The sequence below is a fragment of the Mya arenaria genome, chromosome 13, assembly GCF_026914265.1.
Source record: "Mya arenaria isolate MELC-2E11 chromosome 13, ASM2691426v1".
Classification (NCBI taxonomy): domain Eukaryota; kingdom Metazoa; phylum Mollusca; class Bivalvia; order Myida; family Myidae; genus Mya; species Mya arenaria.
Window position 1 is genome coordinate 41,816,576 of NC_069134.1, and position 24,113 is coordinate 41,840,688.

The 24,113-nt window shown below is 32.2% G+C and overlaps 1 protein-coding gene across 2 annotated transcripts in view; it reads left to right on the forward strand.

Moving 5' to 3' along the window:
• The window catches only part of LOC128213662 (zinc finger protein GLIS3-like), a 41,666-nt gene extending 17,968 nt beyond the window's left edge, over positions 1-23,698 (forward strand). For both annotated transcript variants that reach the window (XM_052919661.1, XM_052919660.1), the window contains exons 3-9: positions 972-2,497; positions 5,352-5,513; positions 8,157-8,264; positions 12,290-12,398; positions 18,170-18,266; positions 20,600-20,913; positions 21,687-23,698. In XM_052919661.1, coding sequence (XP_052775621.1) covers positions 972-2,497; positions 5,352-5,513; positions 8,157-8,264; positions 12,290-12,398; positions 18,170-18,266; positions 20,600-20,913; positions 21,687-21,814 — 2,444 coding nt within the window. In that variant the 3' untranslated portion in view covers positions 21,815-23,698. The remainder of the gene's footprint in view (positions 1-971; positions 2,498-5,351; positions 5,514-8,156; positions 8,265-12,289; positions 12,399-18,169; positions 18,267-20,599; positions 20,914-21,686) is intronic.
• Positions 23,699-24,113: the final 415 nt, after the last annotated feature.

Here is a 24,113-nt window from a genome sequence, read left to right on the forward strand (position 1 = left end):
TGCTGGACAGAAGAAGACATTAAAAGTAGTTTTCAATTGTTGAAAATGACATGTATGTAAATTGCTTCGCACTTAGTATTATATGGAAATCAATACGATTGTTTGTGTCTATAAAGACGAATTTTAGAAATTGACGCAAATTATTGTAATTTTTCGATTGACATTTTCAAGTAAGCTTTTTTGAAAATATATGATGTATTTAGATTTAAACATGAACCATATAATTATATATTCTATTTTTGACTCATTTTTTGTCCAAACGTACAGTTTGAAACAATGCAGTATTCAAATTTTGACATTAATAAATAGCACTTAATCTTAAAAGCATAATCAAGAAAAAAATGAAAGCACAAACATTCAGCACCAAACTATAATTTGTTTATTAGTTTTGTTAATTGATTATTTCTCAAGTTCATAAAATTCACAGACAAATTGATCGGCTATTGGCCTAGTTTGCTTTTTTATGATGATAAATAATCTCTATTGACAGTAATTTTCAGCCGTTATTGAACCAAGTTGAGTAACTTTAAAATTTTGTCCCAATTTATTTAAAATGCAAACATATTTATTTTTGTAAGTCTGCAAATCCTTTGATGTATTTTCCATATTAAAATTAACACTTACTGTAACTATTGTTGGCAAAAAAAGCAGGCACCTGACTAAGGTCTTGAAATGAAAGAATTGTCCTCTTTGTCAAGCTTTTATGGCAAAGGTAAGGCTTTCTTTAAATGGTCATTGTTGACTTATTTGAAAACGATGATTCACTTTATAAGTTTCTTGATACTGCCACGCCTGAAAATTATAGATTTTTGAATTGCTTTAAAGATTATATATTTTTATTTCTTTGGTCGGAAGTTTGTAATTGCTCTTCTCTAAAAGGGATTTGATCCTTGACTAATGCAAAACAATGTAAAATTAAATTGATTTCCTCAGATTGTAATAATCCATTTCAATTACTTGCTGTATTTCAGACCTTGGAAATCTTGGTTTCCAGTGTTTCGGTGTTGCGCCCAAGCCCCAGCAGACCCCCCGAGCCCAGGGTTTCGGGCACCACAATGCAGCAGCCTTTCTCAATCCCACCCACTCCCAGCAGCTGAATCTGCCCAACAGTCGCCTTGAGACAAGCACTCCCACACCCAGCGATATTTCCACGATTTCCGCTCGCAATGTTCATACTCCCCTTTCCATGATTTCGGGACAAGGATCAGACAGAAATCTTCACACACCGATAAGCCATGTAGATCGGCAGTTCCTTGAGCCAAATGCTCCACTCAAAGGTTGGAATCCTTACTCCGCTCTGCCAAATGTCCAGAATGGCAAAGACTCTGATAACATGTCAATTTCCGATAAGAATTCCATTGCAGAGCGTCCCCACCATGCCAGCTGGCATACACATGGTGTGGTTCCCAGCAGCGCAACAACACGTTATCAAACGAGTAGCAGTGGAACAAACTCACTGTCCCCACATAATCTCCCAATGGACATGTCGCCAACAGGCTCTACCGCTTTGGGCTCCAACTTCACAAACAGCCCGCGTCACTCTGCTCATATCCATTCCCGTGCCCAGAAGCGAGCCCATTCTTTGTCGCCGATTGGAGATGGTATGGACTTCACAAAACTTATCAGAGCATCACCGACATCTCTCGCTTGCATCAACAGTGCCGCAGTGAATGCCGGTGCGCCTCCACAAGTCCCACAAAATATGGCCAACTGCGGTCATTTCGGTCACTTGATTGCCCGAAGCCCACAGTCAGGATCAGCAAATTCTGGTCATCGTATGGGATTTTCCCAGCTTAAATCAGAGCCCGGTTTTGAGGTCAGCGATATTCAGGACTACTTCCAGGACATCGTTAGCAACCAGATGGTCATGCACCAGAATGAGGTTCCATACTGGGAACAGAAGGCGTACGCCGACATTCAGCAATTCGGGCGACCGCAGTTTAGCCTCCCACCAGAAAACACTGTACAGCCACCAGGTGTTAACGGGAACATGAGCGGTTACAGTCACAATATGAACGTGAATAACATGAGCCAGAATTTGAATCTTATGAACATGAACGACGGTATGCGACCTCCACCGTCGTACGATCAGGCCATCAACCAACATCCAGCAGGAATGATCAACGGTCAACAACAGTTTAGTGCCATGCAACCTCAGGCTAACAATATGAACTTGAATAACATGAACAATCTTAATAACCTGAACAATAACTTGAGCACAATGCACATGAACAATGAATCGGAATTTATTGAGGACGAGGCGGATGAGAACGGTGAAAAGCAGCACACTTGTCGATGGGTAGACTGTAACGTGATTTTCAAAGAGCAGGAAGAATTAGTGCGCCATCTTGAAAAATCTCATATAGATCAGCGGAAGGGCGAAGATTTTACGTGTTACTGGGCATCGTGTCAGAGACGTTATAAGCCATTTAATGCCCGATATAAGTTACTTATTCACATGCGGGTGCACAGCGGAGAAAAGCCAAATAAATGCACAGTGAGTAGTAGCAAATATTTTTGCCAATTTTATAACCAAAAATATATCACGAAATGTTATTATCGTGGCATGTATTCTTCATAGGAAAATGTTTTAAGAGATTAATAAAGAGATATCAGAGGGATTAATTTAACATGGATTAACAGAAAAAGATAACATTTTTTATAGAAAACACAATTTTACTTCCAAACATAGTTCTTTACATTTTCTTTGAGATGATAAGTTTGAATTTCACATAGTTGACGGAATAAATGGAAACAGTATAAGAAATTTTTAGTATTTATTATTTTAATTGAAATTATGAAGTCTGAAAATGGTCCAAACCATTATTAAAATATCCTTACTCTGCGAAACTGACGAATTGTAGATTAAGATCTGTTGAGCAGTTATTGTTATTAATATGAAGTCTGTAAACAGTTCAAACTGCAATTAATTAATAGATTCAGAAGGAAATGTTGGTAATCAAAAAATTGTGGTAAGAATATATATAAAGCTTAGTTCAGTTTACCTAAACCAGGAGGGTACTGTGGTATATCAGTTTCATGTTGATTTATTAACACTGGACCCGGGAGGTAAAATATTCGACACGTCTTTGAAGTTTCGCCTGGCACCAGTTGGTCTAGTTCTGAAGGTGGCTTTTAATTTTCAGAATGTGAGATTTTTCGACCGTTTTGGCTTGTTTTGAGTGATAATGATGTCATATGGGTTAAAAATTGTTGGCCATATCAATGCTTTACCAATAAATATTTGGCGAAATGATTATGTTATATATAAATTAATATTTAAAGTGAATAGAAATTTGGACGGGCTTGACATAAGCAAACATGTAAATATTTTTAACAATGGTGTCACTTTCAAGTATAAGTCTTCCGCTTAATTGCTTTTATTCAAAATCACTGGTTTTTAAAGAGATTATTTTCTAAGGATTTTCTGTTTGTTTTCGTAGTTAGAGTGAAATGATTCTTTTGTTTATGACCTAAAATTTGGAAATTTGAAACGGAGCCATTATCAATGTCATGTGACAGTTTTTCTCTTGTCATGTCAGGGCAGCATGGGTATAACACATTCAAAATGGGTTTCTAGAAATGAAACAAAGTCCTAATTTTTAACTTGTCTGTTTTTCAAAGTGAAATGATTCTTTTGTTTATGACCTAAAATCTGAAAATTCGAAACGGAGCCATTATCAATGTCATGTGACAGTTTTTCTCTTGTCATGTCAGGGTAGCATGGGTATAACACATTCAAAATGGGTTTCTAGAAATGAAACAAAGTCCTAATTTTTAACTTGTCTGTTTTTCAAAGTGAAATGATTCTTTTGTTTATGACCTAAAATCTGAAAATTCGAAACGGAGCCATTATCAATGTCATGTGACAGTTTTTCTCTTGTCATGTCAGGGCAGCATGTTTTTATAGGTGACAGTTCATGATTGTTTACAATATATATAACACGTTCAAAATGGGTTTCTAGAAACAAAACAAAGTCCATATTTGTATTTTTAACTTGTCTGTTTTTCAAAGTGAACTGATTCTTTATATGTTTATGACCTAAAATCTGGAAATTCAATACGGAGCCATTATCAATGTCATGTGACAGTTATTCTCTTGTCATGTCAGAGCAGCATGTTTTTATAGTGACATTTACATGATTGTTGACAACATATATATAACTCTTTTGAAATGGGTTTCTAGAAACTAAACGAAGTCCAAATTTGTCTGTTTTTTTTCAACGAAATAAGATGAGGTATTGTGGTAGTCTTGGTAGCGTTGATGTCGTCCTAGTGAAAAAACATGAACCTTGGTCGTTACTCAAAAAATGTATAATGTGAGATATTCGAATGAAACTTAATACACATGTTTGCCAGAGGCAATACAAACATGTACAGCAAGCTAAGGTCCATAACTCTGGATTTAATAAACAATGATTTATGCATCTTGTTTAACTAAAACACACAGACGGGTATTGGTGTTCATTCAGTGGGGCTTATTTTTATGATCCATGCCTCCTTAATGTAATACATTATCAATGTAATATCATTTTTCATTGTCGATGCCCAGTTGCAATGTGAATGTACATTAGATGGTTCTTATTGTATTGGTAATTTTTTTTTTAGAAGAAAAATGAAATCCTGCGAACTTATATGCTCTTCAAATGATATATATGATGAATATTATTATATATTGTGGCGTTGAACATGTTGGAAAAGGGTGTAAAATATAAATGATACGTCACTTTTTGGTGAAATTAAATGCAGTGATTATCAATTATATTATTCAATTTATTACATCAAATATAATTCATTCATTAACAGAAGTATATTTGCAAATGCTTCATAAATGTAATTCAGAGGGTATTATAATGTTTAAATAAGTAAGATGAAAAAGAAAATGTAAAGCAAAAAAGAAGTTGTTTGCAGACAGATTTTATTCTTTGCCGAGTATTCTAACCGGTATCCTTGATGTGGGAAAACATTTTTTATTATGCAAATCTTAAAGTTACAGAGTTTATTTTTTACAAAATTCTCCTGTGCTTTTATACCCTAAATATGTTAATAAAATGTTAAACACTTAGGATAGATATTTTTAGGGACAGTTGAATTACAATATATATAGCCCGGAATTAACATAACTGGGTTTTCCCATGCCGGTACAAATAAAAGGTGAATTTCGAGCTATTGAAATTCATGTAACAGTTCAATGACTCTATTGTTTCCGAAGTAACGTGTGAATATTACAACGGTTTAATTTTGTTTGTACCGGAGGATTAGGTTGGGAAAACCAGAATATCTATAATTCCGGGCTTAAACAATTATGTGAGTATTATCTTTGTATGAATACGTTTTGAACACCATTTCAGTTCGAGGGCTGTACAAAGGCGTTCTCCCGGTTGGAGAACTTGAAAATCCATCTGCGATCTCACACGGGCGAACGTCCTTACGTCTGTCAACATGGCGGATGCACGAAGGCGTTCAGTAACTCCAGTGATCGTGCCAAGCATCAGCGTACACATCTTGATACAGTACGTAAAGTATTAACATGCAGATATCAGAAATTGTTTTTTTATGACTGTTTCATTTTTCCTACATTTTTAACCTGCCGACTGATTGTAATGACTTTCAGATATGTCTTGTCAGTTTTATACTAAAATGTACCAGTCAAAACTAGATCAACTTTAATGATATACTAAAATGTTCATGTCAAAACTAGATAACAACAATTAATTAAATGGTTAAATTTAAGTAATTTTTCCATACGGTCAAAATAAATTTCGTAGACAAGATAAAAATTATCATTAAAACTATTAAATATTTGTTGGCAAGATTTCAGAAATACTTAAACGAAATATGTATTCTTCTGAATGGGAAAATTCCCTTTTCTTACGTCAAACTGGGTTCCATAATAGGATGGGACGGTTAGATAAACATTGACAAAACTTTATGCAAGGTCTTTTAACTTTGCAGTCAGATATGTTGAAAGAAACGGGATAATGAATTTAAATGGAGCCACAATATGCATGTAACATTAATAAACGTTTATTTTGGCTGGTATATATGGGGTCACATGTTTGAATAAATATTTGATGTATAAGGGTGTGTTTACGAAGCTTTGTATTGCTAATTCTGGTTGCTGATAAGGAAAAATATGAAAATCGATTTGGGGTTTTAATTTTGAACTTTGCAAAACAAGGGAGGGTTTGTTTCCCCCGTTTTAATCAAATAAGATGTTGTCTTCGATGTATGTATATATACTTCAAATACTGAAATTATTAATATGTGTTTTAAATGGTTGTTTGAGTTTTACGCTTAACACATGTCCCGGTGCTGGCATGGCTTTTGACAGGCTTTGTAGGCCAAAGCATGCAAGTTATTTTTAGAAATAGCTTTTTTACGGTCCTTTTTGATCAATTAAGCACATTCTATAATGTCAAATTATTAGGAATAATTTGTGCTGACACAAACATTTTTATAGTTTGTTACGTTTTTCGGGTCTCAAAAGTAAACAAATTTTCGATTCAAGATAACAAGTTTGTTTATAGTTCATGTCTTGTTTTAAGTTGATAATTCAATATTAAAATGCAATTCAGCAATTATCTGTGTCCCTTTTTTGAATGAATATGGGTATTAAGAAAATTGATTCTGCTGTAATGCATGCAAACATTTTCTTTTTAGATTATGTTGAGCCACAGTCTGTTGACTTGCATTTCAGCTGATAAGTTTATGTGGGCTATTAAAAAATTTATGGGCGCACAATAACAAAATAAAAACATTAATAGATAGGATCACATTATGAATTCGTGATTAAAGAAAATTAATCATATTTTAACAAATTCTTTGCTGAATTTATGAAGACAACATGTTCCATAGTATGGGTTATCTCTATGAAATAGGAATCGGTCCTTTTTTCATGCGACTATCCAATGCTTCATTTGTTATCAAAATTTGATATGTTTTTACCTATTTTAGATAGGAACACGTTATTGAATTTCAGCGTGCCATTGATTTTTAATATTTATTAAAATATCAGCAATAAATTATGATTTTAATGTTGAGAGATATTCCCATTGATAGGAAAATTATCAAATCTCTAATGCATTATCTTGCCTAAGATGCATTTGAGGATTAAGTAAATGCATTTTGCATGTATTTTAATGAAGTCCAAAGATATTCATCTTGTCTGGATAGCATCGCAGATAAAATTTTGTCAATATAATCATTAAAATGTAGATCATTTATTTTCAGTTAGCATTAAAAACTGTCAATAAAATCATTACAATTCAGATAAAAAAATCAGTTTACAAAATGTTGTCAATAAAATCATTAAAATTTAGATAATTTATTTTCAGTTAGCAAACTGATTTATGAAATGGATTTAACAAGTTGATTCAGGAAGTTTTATAAAACTACATTTCGAAAATGTTAATGCCTCTATGTTGCATTTTAAATTACAATAAAATATTTTCTGCGCAACTTCAAACTCATTGATCTTATTTATAGAAACTGAACAAACATTTCTTGCAACAAAATTATTGACTATATAAACACAAATTGAAAAGTATTTATTGTATAGCTTATGCAATGATAGTTAGTTTTTGTCTCAAAACCATTAAATCAACATGCACAGGCCCGGCACAGCTCCGAGCACCGATTTTATTTGTTGAGAAGACCAAAAATAAATGATAACTATCTTAGTGTTTGGCTGTGAAATGTCTGTATTCTTTTCAGTGCACATGCACATACTGCTACGCAATCCACTAAATTAAATCCATGAATGACTAAATGGAATTTGGGGTAGAAGCTTTTATTAAAGGCATTCAAAAAGATTAAACAGAATCAGTTTGGTGATCCTATAGGTTGAAAAATGAGAGTGAACACTAAATAGAGAGATTCAGTATTCTTTAAATAGATTTTCCCTTTAAAAACATAATCATCAATTTTCAGATTGCATTGTGTCTTATAATCCTTATCTTATCCTTAGCTCAAAAGACAGAAAAATAGCTGTAACAATATATAAAACGTTTTTAGAGGTCAGTTTGCTGAACTATGGGTCCTAAAAACTATATAGGTAGCTCATGAACCCCAAACTGGCATAAAATGTTCACACATACTAGATATTGAAGAATTTGTGTTGGAACTGTTTTAACACTTTTTTTCTGGAATTTCAGAAGCCATACGCATGCGGCGTCGCAGGGTGTAACAAGCGCTATACAGATCCGAGCTCGTTAAGAAAACATGTGAAAAACCACAATCAGAAAGATCCCGCAAAGAAAAAGGTTAGTAAACCAGTCCAGGAAAAACACTGCGCAGTCTGTATTTCACTTAAGGAGAGGTTAATTAATAATAATGAAGTAACTTGCAGTGATTTTTTTTTAAATTATTTTTACCGCCTGTGCCTTGCAAATTGGGAAAAAAGTCAACTTTGGGAACTTTGAGGAAAATACAAAATCAAGCCAAAATAGCTAATATAATGGAAAAAATAAATGTTTTAACTTTTTTATGCATACATTATGCTGTGAAAGAGTAAGTCTTGTCAAGACTTTGTCCAAGCCAAAAAATAAGTTGTCAAAATGATCAATCTGTGAGAGTGCAGTTTTAAAGTTGTTTTTTTTTCAATAATTTTTAGAGGGAACCACAGTCCCCCCTCGTTACCCACAATCAAAAACAGATCCCCAGTGGTCGTGTTAATAAAGATGGGTGACCAAGTAAAGGTTCTAATTACTTGGTTATTGAATGTCAGTTAGAGCCTTGTTCATGTTTGGCTTATATTGACAAAAAAGTCTCAAATGAAACTGTTTTTTAATTTGTTAAAGAATGATTTACAAAAATGGTTTGGAATCGAGTTATCGCGAACAGATACGTAAACTTTGCAGCCGTATAATTAAAAAGAATGTAGGTAATGCAGAAAGGTAATCCCTTTGTCAGAGGGTGATTTTTTTTTTGAAAAGTCATCGTTAAGACCTGATTTAAAGAGTGCTTTGTGCGATGTTTGATGAAGATTTCAACACCTTTTTAGAGCTCTTGTTTGCTAGGGAAATGAATCGTATACAAAATAATAAGAACAATTTCCAAAATGATTCAGCAGATATAGCTTTTCAAAAGAAGATTTAAATTTCATATTTTTTTTTCTCTTCGTAATTTCAACCAACATGAGCAGAAAGTAGTTATTTTCTATTTATTTAAGGTAGTATTTCTTTTTCCCCCTAAGGTTTCAAAGCATGGTTAAGCTATGTTTATAAAACGTAAATAACTTGTTAATTATCAACCTTTCTATGAAGATGTTTTCAAACATTGAAGTCTTTCATTATGTTAGAAAAAAATCATGACACAGTGTTTGGTTGTGTCTCAAATTAACATTTTTGACCACATTTTAGAAATTTATTTGATCGTTTTTTTATCTTGTGATGAAGGCGTAATGTTGAAATTTTTAGATGTAAAAAAAAACAACCCAAAAACGTAACATGTTTGTTTGTTTTTTTGTACATTATTAAGTGTAGCAAAATATGTAAGATCTTTAAATACATTAAAAAAAAACAGTTGAAAAATGGGTAAGATAAAATGTCTTCATTTTGTTAAATAACTTTCATCTAAAAAAGTTGGAAGATTAAGATTGACATCTGGCATGGATAAAATAATGTGATTTATTATATATTTAATGATAGAAAAAAACCACATTAAATTCTTGCAAGTTTATGTGTACTTTGAAAGAAGAACTTATCTTCCCTCAGCGAAAAGGAAAGTGATGTTATAAATGTTGTATATCCGGCATTAAAGACCCGAGGGCTATTTAAATATTCGGACCTGTGTTCTCGTACGCCGTTAATCATACAGCGTCAACAGTAACTTATTTGTCTTGGCTTAAGCCACTTTTCTGTGATCTCCAAAAATTTGGCACTTGTAAGAAATAAGACCACTCTTTGCTACTTCGCAAATGTCAAAAATATAGAAATATTACCGCTAGATCATTGTTTATTTGATCGCGCTTATCTTCGGAGAGATTTTGGAATTACAAGTGCCTGTCTTTATTTCAGTTTTATATATAGAGATGTACTCGTATAGCTAAAGTTGAATGTTTTCAAACAAACCGTATGATACGATAACATGAAATTAGAAGATTTAAAGTTCACTTTATCTGCACTTGAAACTTGGCCATTTGATATTGCTTCTTGAAAAAGTTTTATTCTTCCTTTTTTTATGAACAGAGTAATAACGGTTCTTGTTTACCATTTTCCTTGTTGTGTATGATTTATGAATTTTTGCTTTGGTGTCATATGACCTAAAACATTTAGTGACATTGAACCTTAAATGATTTAAGGGTTTACTCCTACCAATGCTCTAGCTTAGAAATAACAAGACATTACTGCAGTTTAAAGAGAAAGAAAAATCTCGAAAGGCCTAAATAGCATTAGTTTGATCAAGGTTAAATGTCACTAAATGTTTTACAGGTCATATGACTCAAAAGCAGGAGTTGACATTCCCATCAAATAACTGTGACTTTATCTTGATATGAAATTATAATGTTGGTCTAATTTTTAGGTCAAAGAAAAATAGTGGCAGTATAGTGTAATGGCCTTGGTTTCTTTTTCATCCTGTTATCCTTTTATGACCATTTAAAATATCAGTATGAAAATTGGTCAATGGCAATTTGAAAATGTGTAGCACTCTGGCTGAAATATGAGATGCGATATGCTCTTGACTGCTTCACAAGAGCACTGTGGAGCAAACTTCAATGCTCTTCTCTTATTTTCTTTTGTCCAACAAAGGGCATAACTCAATTATTGAAATAGTCTGAGTTATTGGCCTTCATGTACATGCGTGTATTTTCTCTGGCAACATGACATGTTGCCAGAGAAAATACACGCATGTACATGAAGGCCAATAACTCAGACTATTTCAATAATTGAGTTATGCCATTTGCTATACATAGCATGTGTCATACATATATCATGTATTATACAAGATTTTGTTTTATGGTAAAGATTAAAAAAAATTGTATTACAAAGTCAACGCTGAAGCAAAAGACAATGACATTTACACCAAGGCTTTCACAATTCCCTATTCTATCTTCAAAAACAGACAAGCGTAAAATGACAGGCATTACTTAAGGCATTCTCTTGTGATATACTTCTTTTGGATTCAGTTTAAGAAATCATCACTTTATGCGGGGTTACCGATATGTTTCAGTTGAACCGTCTCAAATAGTAAAAGACCAGCTACTACTTATTCTACATAAAATTATTTTATTTATCCAAAGTTAAATTGGCCCAATTGCCATTAAATTTGAACTGTTCATTTTCAATTTCCATTGAACTGTCTTAAATAGTGAAGAAAACGACCAGCTTCTTCCTATTCTACATAATATTCCTTTATTTTTTCAAAAGTTGAACCGCCCAATTATGATTAAATTTGAACCATCTATTTTGGTGGACAGCAGGTCCTTTTTGAGAACAATGTTAATGGTCCATTATTATATCATATGATTTTAAAGAAATTAAGTAAAGAACATGTAGCGAGTTAAAACGCAAAATGTAATAAGAAAAATGGGATATTTCAATTTACCACTTGGTTCTTAAAATGAAGTAAGCTTTCTCAAATTGCTTATAAAGAATAGGACATTATTTGTTTTGGCACATGGCCTTTTATAAGGATATCTATAAATTCTATTTGATGTATCATTTTGAAGAACAAGTGTTGAATTTATTAGCCTGTTAATATACTTTTACTGGTTTTTACACTAGCTTCAAAAGATTTATGGAACAAAATCGATATGTTTCAAAATTTGATATACTGAATTGACCCGCAAAAACAGAAACCATCATTTGTTCGACATAATCATCAGTAAATGCTCTGTGGATATCATAAATACTGCAAATGAATCACACCATGTTTGAATAACTTGAACACTTTCTGATTATTTATGAAAGGTATTTAAATATCCTGAAGGAACTATAAGCGTTTGTCTATGGACTGACGTAAGAAGAAATGTCAGCTTGGGAAAATTAATTTTTAATGCATAACAGTTTCAAATGACAAAAGGTTATATGAATAAAAATTTAACGTTTGAAAATTTGAATCCTCTTAACCCATGTAGTACATTGAAAAGAAGTAAAATGGAAAAGAAATCTTTTACATATATAAGTTTAAACAAGTTCATAATGTATAATATTTTTTTTTTAAATAAATATTTTTTTAATGAATTGTGAATCAAAAAACCTCTGAAAAATTATTTAATTTTTCCCATGATTTCAGCTGATGTAGAAAGAATTGTTAGATAATTTTCCCGTTTTCCAATGTTTTACAGATGAAGCGGGAAGGGGAATTACCGACGGGAATGCTGGGCACATGTCTCACAATACAGCAGCTTCACACGGGCAATGCAGAAAATACGCAACAGGGAGAAATCTATCCTAGTGAGTATTGCATGAAAGAAATGATTAGAGCTCACCCAAGACAGTTAGTTTTTACTTATATATTTTACAACGATTGCAAAACAAGTTATTACAACATTATACTATTCACTCTCATTGGCACGATTTTACGCGAGACTGTGGTCTTGTGATGAGGGGGAAACCTGAGTACCAAGGGGAAACCCACATATCCGGCTTGGTAACCACAAAACAAACAATCACCCGGGCCGGGAATGGAACCTGGGCCGCCTAGTCAAGAAGCGAGTGTGCAAACCACTGCATGAACCGGACAACCCACAACAGTTAACATTCTTATGCTAACATGATACAGAGCAAAGTAGTGCCATCTCAATAATTAAAAACAACAACAACAGCAACAAAAATCAACAAACAAGCTGAAAATGTTTGACCTCAAATTATTCTATATCTTGACCAATAAAAAATGAAAAAAAACCATTAAGTCACATATACATGAATGTTCGGGTCAATGGATTAAAATTTCCCCTGTACTTAAATGGGGAAAACAAAATCTATATAACTCTTATCAGTAGAGATTTCTTTTCAGGAAGATAAAATCTTGCGATAAATTTTAAAGTAACTTATTGCTTGTAAGTGCTGTTAATATACCTTTAATAATACAATTTGTTATTTAGTATAAACTTGACAATAGAAGAAATATAATGCTTCAAGTTATCAAACATATCATATTTTGTAGTTTTGTTTTCTGAAAAGTGATATTTTAATGATTTAACCGTATATTACAAAGTGATTAGGTACGATTTACTCTTTAAATATCTTTGAACTAAGTGCTTAATGAATAATTTAAAAGGTTAACTTATTTAGATCTTCAAAAACTCATTAAAGTTCTGATAATTAAGAATTTGTTTCATAATACAAAGATCCGTTATTAATGAGATTTTAATGAAATGACCTGCCCGGCCATAATGGGACAGAAGAAACGTTATGATATTCTTCATAATATGTCTACAAAATGTCTACTATAACAAACTTATCTGCGAAATCAGCTGCGATTTCTTGCGAAACAAAGTCACTGTGCATTGTGACCTTTTTTGTTGAATGACGTCAAAAACTGTTATTTTACCTTTAGAGTACTGTTTTCAAGTTTCCTTTCAGTCGAATATGATATTACAGTCGAACAATAAATTATAAGTTGTTATTAAATAGGCATGCTTGTTCTATTGTGCAAAAATGACTTTTCTTTGTACGCGTCACTTGTTCTTTGATTGAACATTGAGAAATGTCACTCCCAAATAGAGATCAGGGTTTCTTGCAATAGCAATCTATTCATAGCGGTCCACTGCCGAAAATAATACATAATTGCGTTGTAGATTTAAAACATACTATTGTTGGCTTGAGTCAGGATTTGTTTAATTTATACTTAGATTTTAAGAAAGTTGACCGTAGTAAACCTTACTGACGTAATGGTGAACACTTAAGAATATTTAAAATCCTATGCATTGCTAAGAGATTTTTTCAGTTAAAGATATGTCCTTAAATGCTAAATTTGAAATTGAACAAAAGCGCTATTTTACTTCGTATTTAAATGAAGAAAAACACTTCTTCTTAAGTTGGAAAAATGATATAGCACTTACATGGGTGTGTATTTGTGAAGTAATTATTGCTAAAAAATTTGAATACTTTACTTATTTGTTAATCAGATTTAGAGTGCAAAGCTCCGCAAATAAGCAAACACGTCGGAGTCAAATTTCTTAGTACCAGGCCGTGCTAAAATCGCTGTCATGGTTTACGTCATTAGCAAGTATTTATAGTTTGGGAGAGTAATGTTGACTTCTGCTTAGCAAAAACCTTTTCTTTGATAAGATATACTAGAATTACTTGTTAAAAAAGTCCTTTAGGGTTTTTTTTGTGTTAAGCCGCCTTAATTTGATCTATTGCTCAGCAAAAAATGTTTTATTTAATGGAACTGTAATTGCAGGGCGTTATAAAAATAATTTAAATGATTAATCGAAAAATATATAATAGAAGCTCATTGTTGAAATTAAAAATATTAAAGTCATGATTTAATTTAAGGTATTAAAAGAGATTCATTGCTTTTTATTTTCAACGGGGAAAAACCTAATTTCCAAACGATGCTAACAAGATATATATTTTCCTTAGTCATAATGACGAAAAAAAAAGGTCAATAAAATTGCTAAATTATTTTGTGAAAATTACTTAGTAGAAGTCATGTTTTATGGAGTAATTTATCTAGATAGTATTTCAGAAAATTACCGAAACTGTCAAATTTACCTTTGTCCATTTTGTAATATGACTACAGTTTGACCATTAAAATGTAAGTACAAAACAAATAATTGTTATGATAAAATCCATTTACAAATTCACAAATTAAATTGTCACATTGCTGTTATGAAGTTTTTACACAACGGGTCACCATATTTTTCAAATATTAGTAAGGGGTAAACTGATTTACTTTGATTAATTGAAAAAAGCCAGTACTCATACAAAATGGAAAGATTTGAAACGGGTTTCTTTGTATTAAAAAACGAGCAGTATCCTTAAATGAGAGTATATTTGTTTTGCCCATGTTATTAAATATTCATTGGCGCCATTTTTAAGATAACTCCGACCCTATACTGTAAAGGTCAGAAAGTTTATGTTGAAAATGATTATTTCTATGTTCTTAAAAGCATACCAAATAAGGTCATAAGGTTACAGATAACCATAAATCTCTCTGTACATTTGATATTCAATAAAAGCGTCCTCAGGGTCAGATGAAATTTTATTTCTCAGATTCTGTAGAGTCTTTCTGTATAAAATCATGGAAGAAACCAGATCACACATTATTTCTGCAGAATATTCCTATATAGAGTTAACATTGGAAAATAACAGATCAAAAATTATTTCTGTACAATATTCCCATATAGAATTAATGTTGGAAGATACCCCATAGCTTTTGAAAAAAATGTGTGAATTTTGTGATTAATTTATACTCAAAGTGTAATGTTACATTGCATAGTAATCATTTAGTACGAAAAGCATTATTAATGACACGTGCACAATTGACCAGGTGGTACATGCTTATACGCAGGTGAATAAATGTACTTACTGCTTTTTAAACTTTAAGTACAGAAATTGGATCTATCTCGACTGACATGATAAAGAAAATCTTGTTTACCGAACATCAATTATTAGTGATAATCGTTGATCAATAATCAAAATTGCTAGGTATAAGATAGTTATGGTCGGACGAGTGGTAATAGTAAAAATGTAGCAAATGTACGTTTAGGTTGGTTCCCGATTGTATCATTTGTCAATATTTCATGCGACTGATGAGCCGTTATTTGCACGCAATGAAAGACAATATCTCAAAACAGTACCATGACTTGAGTATGAATACGTTGCATGTTCATGTATTGAGTTTTGGCATGATAAAGTGCCGTGTTCACATGCCTGTGGTATAATGACTATGATTTATTAAGATCCATATTTTTGTTGTTGTCTGAGTAAGAAGTAAAACATCGCTTTGTCAAAATTTGATCAAGATTTATGGCTTTTTAAAGTGCCTTATATTTGTGAACGCTGGTCTAATTTTTGGTCAAATTGAGCAGTTTTGATAATGATAATGAACCAGTGTTTAATTTCAAAGCTCACTGTTGCTGGGTTGTCTTCTTTATCTAATGAAACTGTGTGAACTATTGTATATATGCACAAATTTCATGATCATACCACTGGCTCATTTCATGAGTACGTTATACAATGTCTTTGTAGTACGTTAAACTTGTTTAAAAATCATAGGGATTAAGTTGTTACCAACTATATCTGGGTAAATAAAGTATGATTTCTTATCAAATAAAAGACATATATTTATATATACAGTCGAACCCCATTGGCAGAAACTTGTTTAGCTCAATTATTTCTTTGGCTCGAGTTGGATCCATAGGGCCTATTTCTTTAAATTTAATGTAAGAACTCCCCGAGGCTCGAGGTATTTTTGCTGGTCATTTGGAGTTCGAGCCAACGAGGTTCGACTGTATGCTGTATTACCAAATCCTTTAAAACAGTATGTTGGCATATAGAGCACTACTTTGGTCCCAGTAGCAAGAACTTTGTTGCCTAGTGAATATTGCTGATGGCGCTATTTAAAATCAGGTCATGGACTTTCTGTGGGTGGGGCTCTTTCCCGCTCTTTTTCTATTGGGTATCTTTTTTTAACTAACTTTTAACTTTATATAAATTGTGCTTTAACAGACGACTATGCAGTACTCTTTGCCTATACAATTCACCCCCTGGTTTAGGTGCTGTCGGGTTTAAAATTCTTGCCTTTTTAATGATGCACACTTGACAAGAAGTCGTTGCCTTAACTTTAGCAATTAAGTGGGGGCGTTAAGTGGTTGATGGAGAATAATCAGTGGACGCATTACCTTTGATTTCTATTGGCAAACGATTTTCTGTCAACTTCTAAATTGTTCTGAGAATGGCGATTGGATTTCTTATAATGAATGTGAGAAAGCGTTTTGAAAATGTGAAAATACCTAAATGTTTGTAAGACATAACATGTTGTTTTTAATGTTTAAGTTGGTTTGCATAGATTTTGTTTTTTTATTAACTTTTTTCATTATTTTTTTTGGTTAACAAAGAAGGCAAATATTTGACAAGAAAATAGTTATAACTTCTCTTTGATGGCTCAGGGAATGATGGACGTTAGCACTTATAAAAGAAGGTGTTGTGTGCCGAGCCCTCATCTTGGCAGGCATATGGAAACTGGAAATGAAAGTCAGAGATATATATATAAAAGAATTTACAGAAAGCAAATGAAAAATAAATATTACAATGAAAGTGGTGCAGGAAAATACTGCTCAGAATAGTCCACCAATGTGCACCTAATGCTCTTATCTGAGTATTCTCTTTAGATTGGCGTTGGTGGGTTTTGGGTAAATTGTGAATGAACTTAAGCCAAGCATTTCATGATCTAGGCTCATGAATAAGTTAAATCCCTATGGCATATAGATCAACTTCCCTTGCATAACTAGAATAAGAATATCTCTGTAAGGAGTTTTCTATAAACTTGTATAAAAATCTGCAACATTGTTTCAAGTGGATTCAATGATTAACACTATAAGAAGTTGTTGAAGTGCGAAAAGATTGCTTCTAGAAATTGTGAACTGGGTCTATGAAGATGATTGGCTGATTTGTTATCACATAAGTTACAATTTCAAGAAAAGGGTACCTTGTAAGATTTCTATAAACAGAATGTGCTAATATTCTTTGCTACTGTAATTATCTGTCATCTATACTTATGAGAACTGATCAAAATAGATTGTTGATCCCCTTCAGAACAAAATGTTTTAATTTTCACCTTTTTTCTTATTTGGTAACCTTTTTTTGTATAATATTGAAATTGACCGAGATAAATAACAAGAAAAAAAAACTGCTTATAAGCACAATGCCAAGAATTGAATTGGTTTTCTTTAAATAAAATTATATAGAAATGCTGTTTTTTGTATCTTAATCAATGTAAAGAGTATCATATGAAAAAAAAAAATGCACAACAATCCTAGTCTATCATAATGTCAATATTAATCAATTAATTTTGATGATCAAATTGGTAAAAGTGGTGCTTATTAATTTCTAAATGACTATGGCTATGTTGTTTAGACAGACTATGATTTGTGAAATACGCTAGCTTGAAATGCAAAAGCATCACCTTACGAAAAGTCTGATATTGAACAAAAATTATCCCTCCAAAATGTATGTTATTGGCAGACTGTTAATGGTTGTTCTTGTTCTTTCAGACTATGGTTTGGGAGGTCCGTCAGGAATGGAGCTGTCACCAATCAACGCACAGAACAGCCCAATGAGCCAAATGGAAGACTCGCAGGGATCAACAGAGTATGTACACACATGTTTGTTTGACAGGGCTTATCATATAATGTCACAAAGTTAATATATTCTTTCTGGTGGTTTATAGAGATTTAACATTGAGATAAAAAAAATACTGTTACAGTGAAAATATGAACTTGATATTTTCACTGTTTTGAAATTTAGCCTGTTCCGCTATTAAAATCAATCATCAGAGTGGATAGAAATGGGACACAATATCAAAGATGTCATTTCCGAAATGACGCCACATTCGCATAAAGTTTGGCACATTTTTCTTATACGATAAGATAAATATCTTATAATACCACTTGAGGCATATATCAAAATTGTGTGTTTCAGTGTAAGATTACAATATATTTCATCTGGTGAACACCAGAAATGAATATTTTATTTGTGGCTATAAATGAATTATAACTATTTGGGCACACTCAGAGAATTTTTTTATACAATCATACTCTGGAACAAACAATTATCCTCTATATGGTTAATCATCGCCAAGGTCACTTTATAACTTCACCGGAACTGATTTCATAAATGTTTGTATTAAATGACAACTCATGTTCAATCCTGTATTTAAACTAAGGTTTGAGACACAACCCTAGTTGAAGTCATGAAACTTTCCATTTCAATGGTTTTGTTCAAATTGACAATCTAGTGTTTTCTCAACCTGAAAGGGGGCCAAAGTTGGACCTCATTCACAAGAGTATTTTTTTCATAACAGCAAAATTCACAATTCTGAAAATTAAGCATCATTGTTTTGTTGTACTTAAGCATAATGGTGCAATTATTTTTATTAATGGCCTCAATTTTATCACTTTTTTAAAATCATTGTTTAAAACAAATCTGGCTTTTTCACAATTAAAAATTACTAGCTATTTTCACAATACAAAGGGCCCTGGCGCCATTCACAAAAGCGTGAGAAAAACACTGTTGATAATTCTTCGATGCCACAAAGCTTCATAGAAGTATCATGTTGAAAACAGAATATTTTAAAACTTGAATCTATATTTACTCGGTGAAAAGCTTCCGTAATGGAAAGTAATTGTAAATACAGAGAAAATTACGTTTTTTGTTTTTATATCTTTTACAAACTTAGAAATTCAACCATTATATTCCTAACTAAAAAATGAAAATCTTGACAAAGTTTGATGAAAATAGTACAAACACATTACCACAATATCATCTGTTTTTGCTTTGTTTACAAAAACAAAATTTATTGTTTAACGCAAACATGAGATGAATCTTTAAATGGCGTGCAAAAAGCATTGAATTATCTGGTAAATGGTAAGCGGAGAGGCCATTTCATCGAACAATTGTGCATGTTTTATCACAAATACTTGACTGAAGTTTTACTCCAATTTCCCGTCGAAAAAACACTTCCTGTCTCCTCTAGCCAGTTTGATATCATGTATTTGTAAATAGGATCGATTCTTAGTTCACTTAGCATTGATTTTGCTATTGTCTTATCAATCAAGTTGTTAATATCGCAACTTGATTGTTTCTATAAATTTCCCTGTATCTCATAACTATTGATTAGCGATTATAGATCGTCAAAATCCGCCACTGAAAAGATCATCTAAATTTCCCTAACCAGCGTTTAATGGAGCGATTAACCTGAATATTTATTTATCAAGGTTGTGAGAAGGAATTGTTTTCTCCACTCTTAAAGTACAACTGACACTGAAAAAAGCTACTGTACAAAAAGAATGCAATAACAATTAATTTCTTTGGGAAATATTTTGTTCATGTTACAGTTTATTTTAGAATTTTAACAACAAGAACTTTGGAGCAGTCTCATTGGATATAACTAGGAGCATTTTTTTTTTCAATGAGAGATATATATAACTTTAATATTTTACTTAGTTACTGTTGAAAATCTCTAAAGGTACCAAATTGCCCCTAGATTTTTTTATGAAATGGCCCCAAAGCTTAATTAAGCATAACTAAAACTCTTGTTAAACACATTGTAGAATAAAGATCATGTTCAGGAGAGCAAAATAAATTGGTCTGTTTTTGGATAGAAAACAGTGGAGGTATTGTCATAACATTGGTCTCGGCCTATTGCTGTGGCCATAACTCAAAAACTGATTGAGATATTACCATGAAACTTAGTACACAGTATGCAAATATATATCAAGGTCAACAGGTCTGGCTAAATAAAAGTCAAATTATGTCCCTTCATTGACTGAAAAAGCAAAAACACACTTTGTTTGGCATGTATTTCATGTGCTGTTGTATTTGGGGCTTTTTTATGATTGTGATTTTCTTGAAAATGTTTCTGTTCTGTTACTGAATAAATATAATATAGTATGTCAAATTAATTTGTTTTGTTACTATTTTAGCATGCATGCGTACTCACCTGCTCCGCCAGACATGTTAAACATGAGTCCAGGGCGAAGGCCACACCCGCATCTCCGACACCCGGGCATGTACCAGAACATGGAGATGGGCATGATGCAAGCCCCGAACCCACATGCCGAGAAATGGTATCAACAGTGGGTGGAGAATGGCGGAGAAATGCCTCCCATGGAGACAAAGACAGACATGCCCACACCCCATGCATTCGCCCTCGGGAACTGCCGTATGCAAAATGTCAGCTGGAACCCGCAAATGGAGGAGTTTGGTCTGCCGCCCGATATGCAAGCTGGGAATGGGGGTATGTAGGTTTAGAGAATTTTATTGGAATTGTTTATATAGTGCCTTCTTGACCAGTGTAAAGTTTTGTAAGCAAAAAAATAAATATACATGACTCACTTTGTAAGGACTGTATGTGACTCATGCGTTTGTAAGCTTTTATCTAGTGCTGTTTTTTGTCTTGTCTTGTCCTAAGCTTAGAATATGGAACAGGATTGGTCTTTGACTCATTAAGAATAAAATGTGTGACATGTATATCAGGTTCACAAATATGTCAGCAATTAATATTATGTTTAACTGCATGTGTGAATACATACTTGTTGAGTCTCACACATTCAGCGTGAAGTTCTGAATTTGAACTCAGAATGATTACGCCAATACACAGTCCATTTTGAATCTCCCGCATTGTGGTTATATTTGTGCTCAAAAATAGAAATTTCTCTAACATTTGATAATAAAAATGAGGAAAATAAAAATAAGGAAAATATAATCCTTATAAATATTTCACAGCAATATAATACCAGTTAAAACATTTGGATCCATTCAGCTTAAATTTTACCAAAAGGTTGCTCTGCCTCTTATTTGTGTTCTGAGCTACTTTTTTCACTATGACCGATATCACCACAGATGGAAAACTTTTTTTTGTCCTGTTGAAATCCCATCTCACTTAAACCACATTTGGGCCTTGACAGCTATGAATAGCAAATGAACATCCCGTAAAATCAATAAAATAGTAGATTAAATGATTGTAAGAATTTGTTTGAAACTTACAATGTTACCTCTTCTTTATTGCAGAGTTTACATTTGACGGGGCTTATCATATAATGTCACAAGAAGAAGCCCAGCAACAATTCCTGCAGATGAATGCAGTGGACAGGCCAGTAAGCCGGCTGTCAGGCATAATGGCAGACGGTACAACTTGAGTGTCATGTGACAGGAAATGGAATTCTGGGAGTTTGGAGGGAGAAGTTATTATTTGTTGACAATTAGAGGACAATTAGGGAGAAGTTGTTATGATTTGTGAAAAAAATAGATTTTTTGTGTGAACTATTTTGTGAAAAAAGTGACAAAAGATTTATTTTATGAAAACAATTGTTTAAGAACATCGTTTTATATTTTTGCAATTATGAACAACATGGAGTAGACTTGCAAGTGATGGTATTTTATCAGTGTTGATTTCTTAGGGCAGGCAATCTACACAAGTGAAACTAAATTTTTATAGAGACATGATGGTTGGTTTTGTGATCTGTGAAAAAATAGTGGTGATTATAGTGGTTGTGATTTTTGTGAACTTTTTCATTGTATTATAAAGTGACTGAGTTAATTGCATATATTGTATACATTTTATGTGCCACAATCAACATTTTTGATCGGTTAAGGACATAGTGTTACCATTAAATGTGTTGTCCTATTTGTTGAAATCTGTCCATTCATTAGATTGTGATTTCGATATTTTTTTAAAATATTAATGCTTTCCATAAGCCTGTGATCAAGTTTTCTATTTTTTTCTATTAAAGATTAAATATTTTATCCTGTTATACAAGTTAAGTTTATGTTATCCTAAGTAGGCAATTCAAAATTAGATTGTTACGGAATAGCTAGGTAGTATGTGACTTAGATTAGAAAGCAGGTAGACGATAAAATAATAACCAGATTTAATCAAAACTTGGTAGAATTACAACATTACTTTGATAAAGTTGATAAACAATGCATTATTCATTCAAGATATTTTGAAAATGTTTATACTGATAATTTTACAGCAAAAATTTGAAGATTTCGCAAGGAGTTACTGCAAAGATTGTATTAAGGGAATACATATTTAGCAATCATATTACAGCAATTTTATTCAATCCTGTTTTAAATAGCGCAAATTTATACAGCAAATTAGCAATTGTCTTATTTTTGCAAATTATTACCGCAAAATCAGTATTCATAGATGCTTTCGTGATATGATATCCGTCCGTACTTTCATACTTTTTTTAAATGATTTTGATGTTATTGTTAACAGTAAATAGTTTCTGGCTTTATTTAAACAAGATTAAATCATGATTCAACCACTGGATCCCTGTAAGGGGCAAATAAAAGGGTCCTCGAGGCCTGAATAAAAAAACAATAATTTTGAATTAATTTTTATTACATTTTTTGGTGTATTTTTTATTAAAAAAATTAAAAAAACAAATTTCATTCAAAGAAACTATTACCTGTTTTGCAAGCAATATCAATAAAAGTGACGTTACATCTTCAGACATATATCACATTTATAAGATGTACATGTATTCGTCACATTTTCAATTACCTGATACATTTTGACGTAAATGTAAATGCGTTAACATATTTGCACAAAACACCCATGCCAAAATTTATAGACCATTTTTTTGACATTCCATTATTACATTTTATTTATGCCCATAATTCATGTTGTGCCAAGTAATTGTTGTTTTATTCCCCGTTTCATTTGTAATGTCCTGGATTTTGATAAATAATCATATTTTTTTATGCATCGTTATTATCGCTCATTCATGTATTCGACAACATTTCCCATCATTCCATCTATTTTAATCCGATTGTACATGTATTAAATCATATTTATATTTTGTATACTGTTTGAATTGCTGTTTTAAAGTTTTTATCCCGTTTGAAATATTTGTTGCCAAATATTATTTCTTCAGTTTGTGTTTAATGTTGGGAAGGGGGTTTTACTCATGCAGTTGACCGTTGCGTGTGAATTACCGTATTAATATGCACATAATGCGTTGCCTTAATGTTCCGTTTTTTGTACATAGATAATTAAATGTGCTTGGTTTTTATCAACTTTCCTTTTTTTCTTCATGTTTGGTATTGTACTGTTTCTACTACAAACAAACAAAAAATCAATAAATTTGCAAATTTCAAGAAGACATTTTTCTACAATTGTTTTTTTATTTTATCTGAATTTTCTTGTCCACATGTTTTTTTTTATATATTCTTGAAACAAATTCAGGTCAACATAAATGACATTCCATATGCCAAAAAAAAACATTCCTGTCCGTCCAAATTATAAATTTTTCAAAGATCATTTATGTAAATAGTTCTTTAGAATAATATTATATTAATTGTTCATTCATTCATGGTGGTTTATTCTGATAATAGTTGAAAAACAAACATAATTCATCCATCTATAATCTGTTGAAGTTTCATGAAGAAATAGCAAAATAATTGAATTGTTAAAAAAAATTAGAAAAT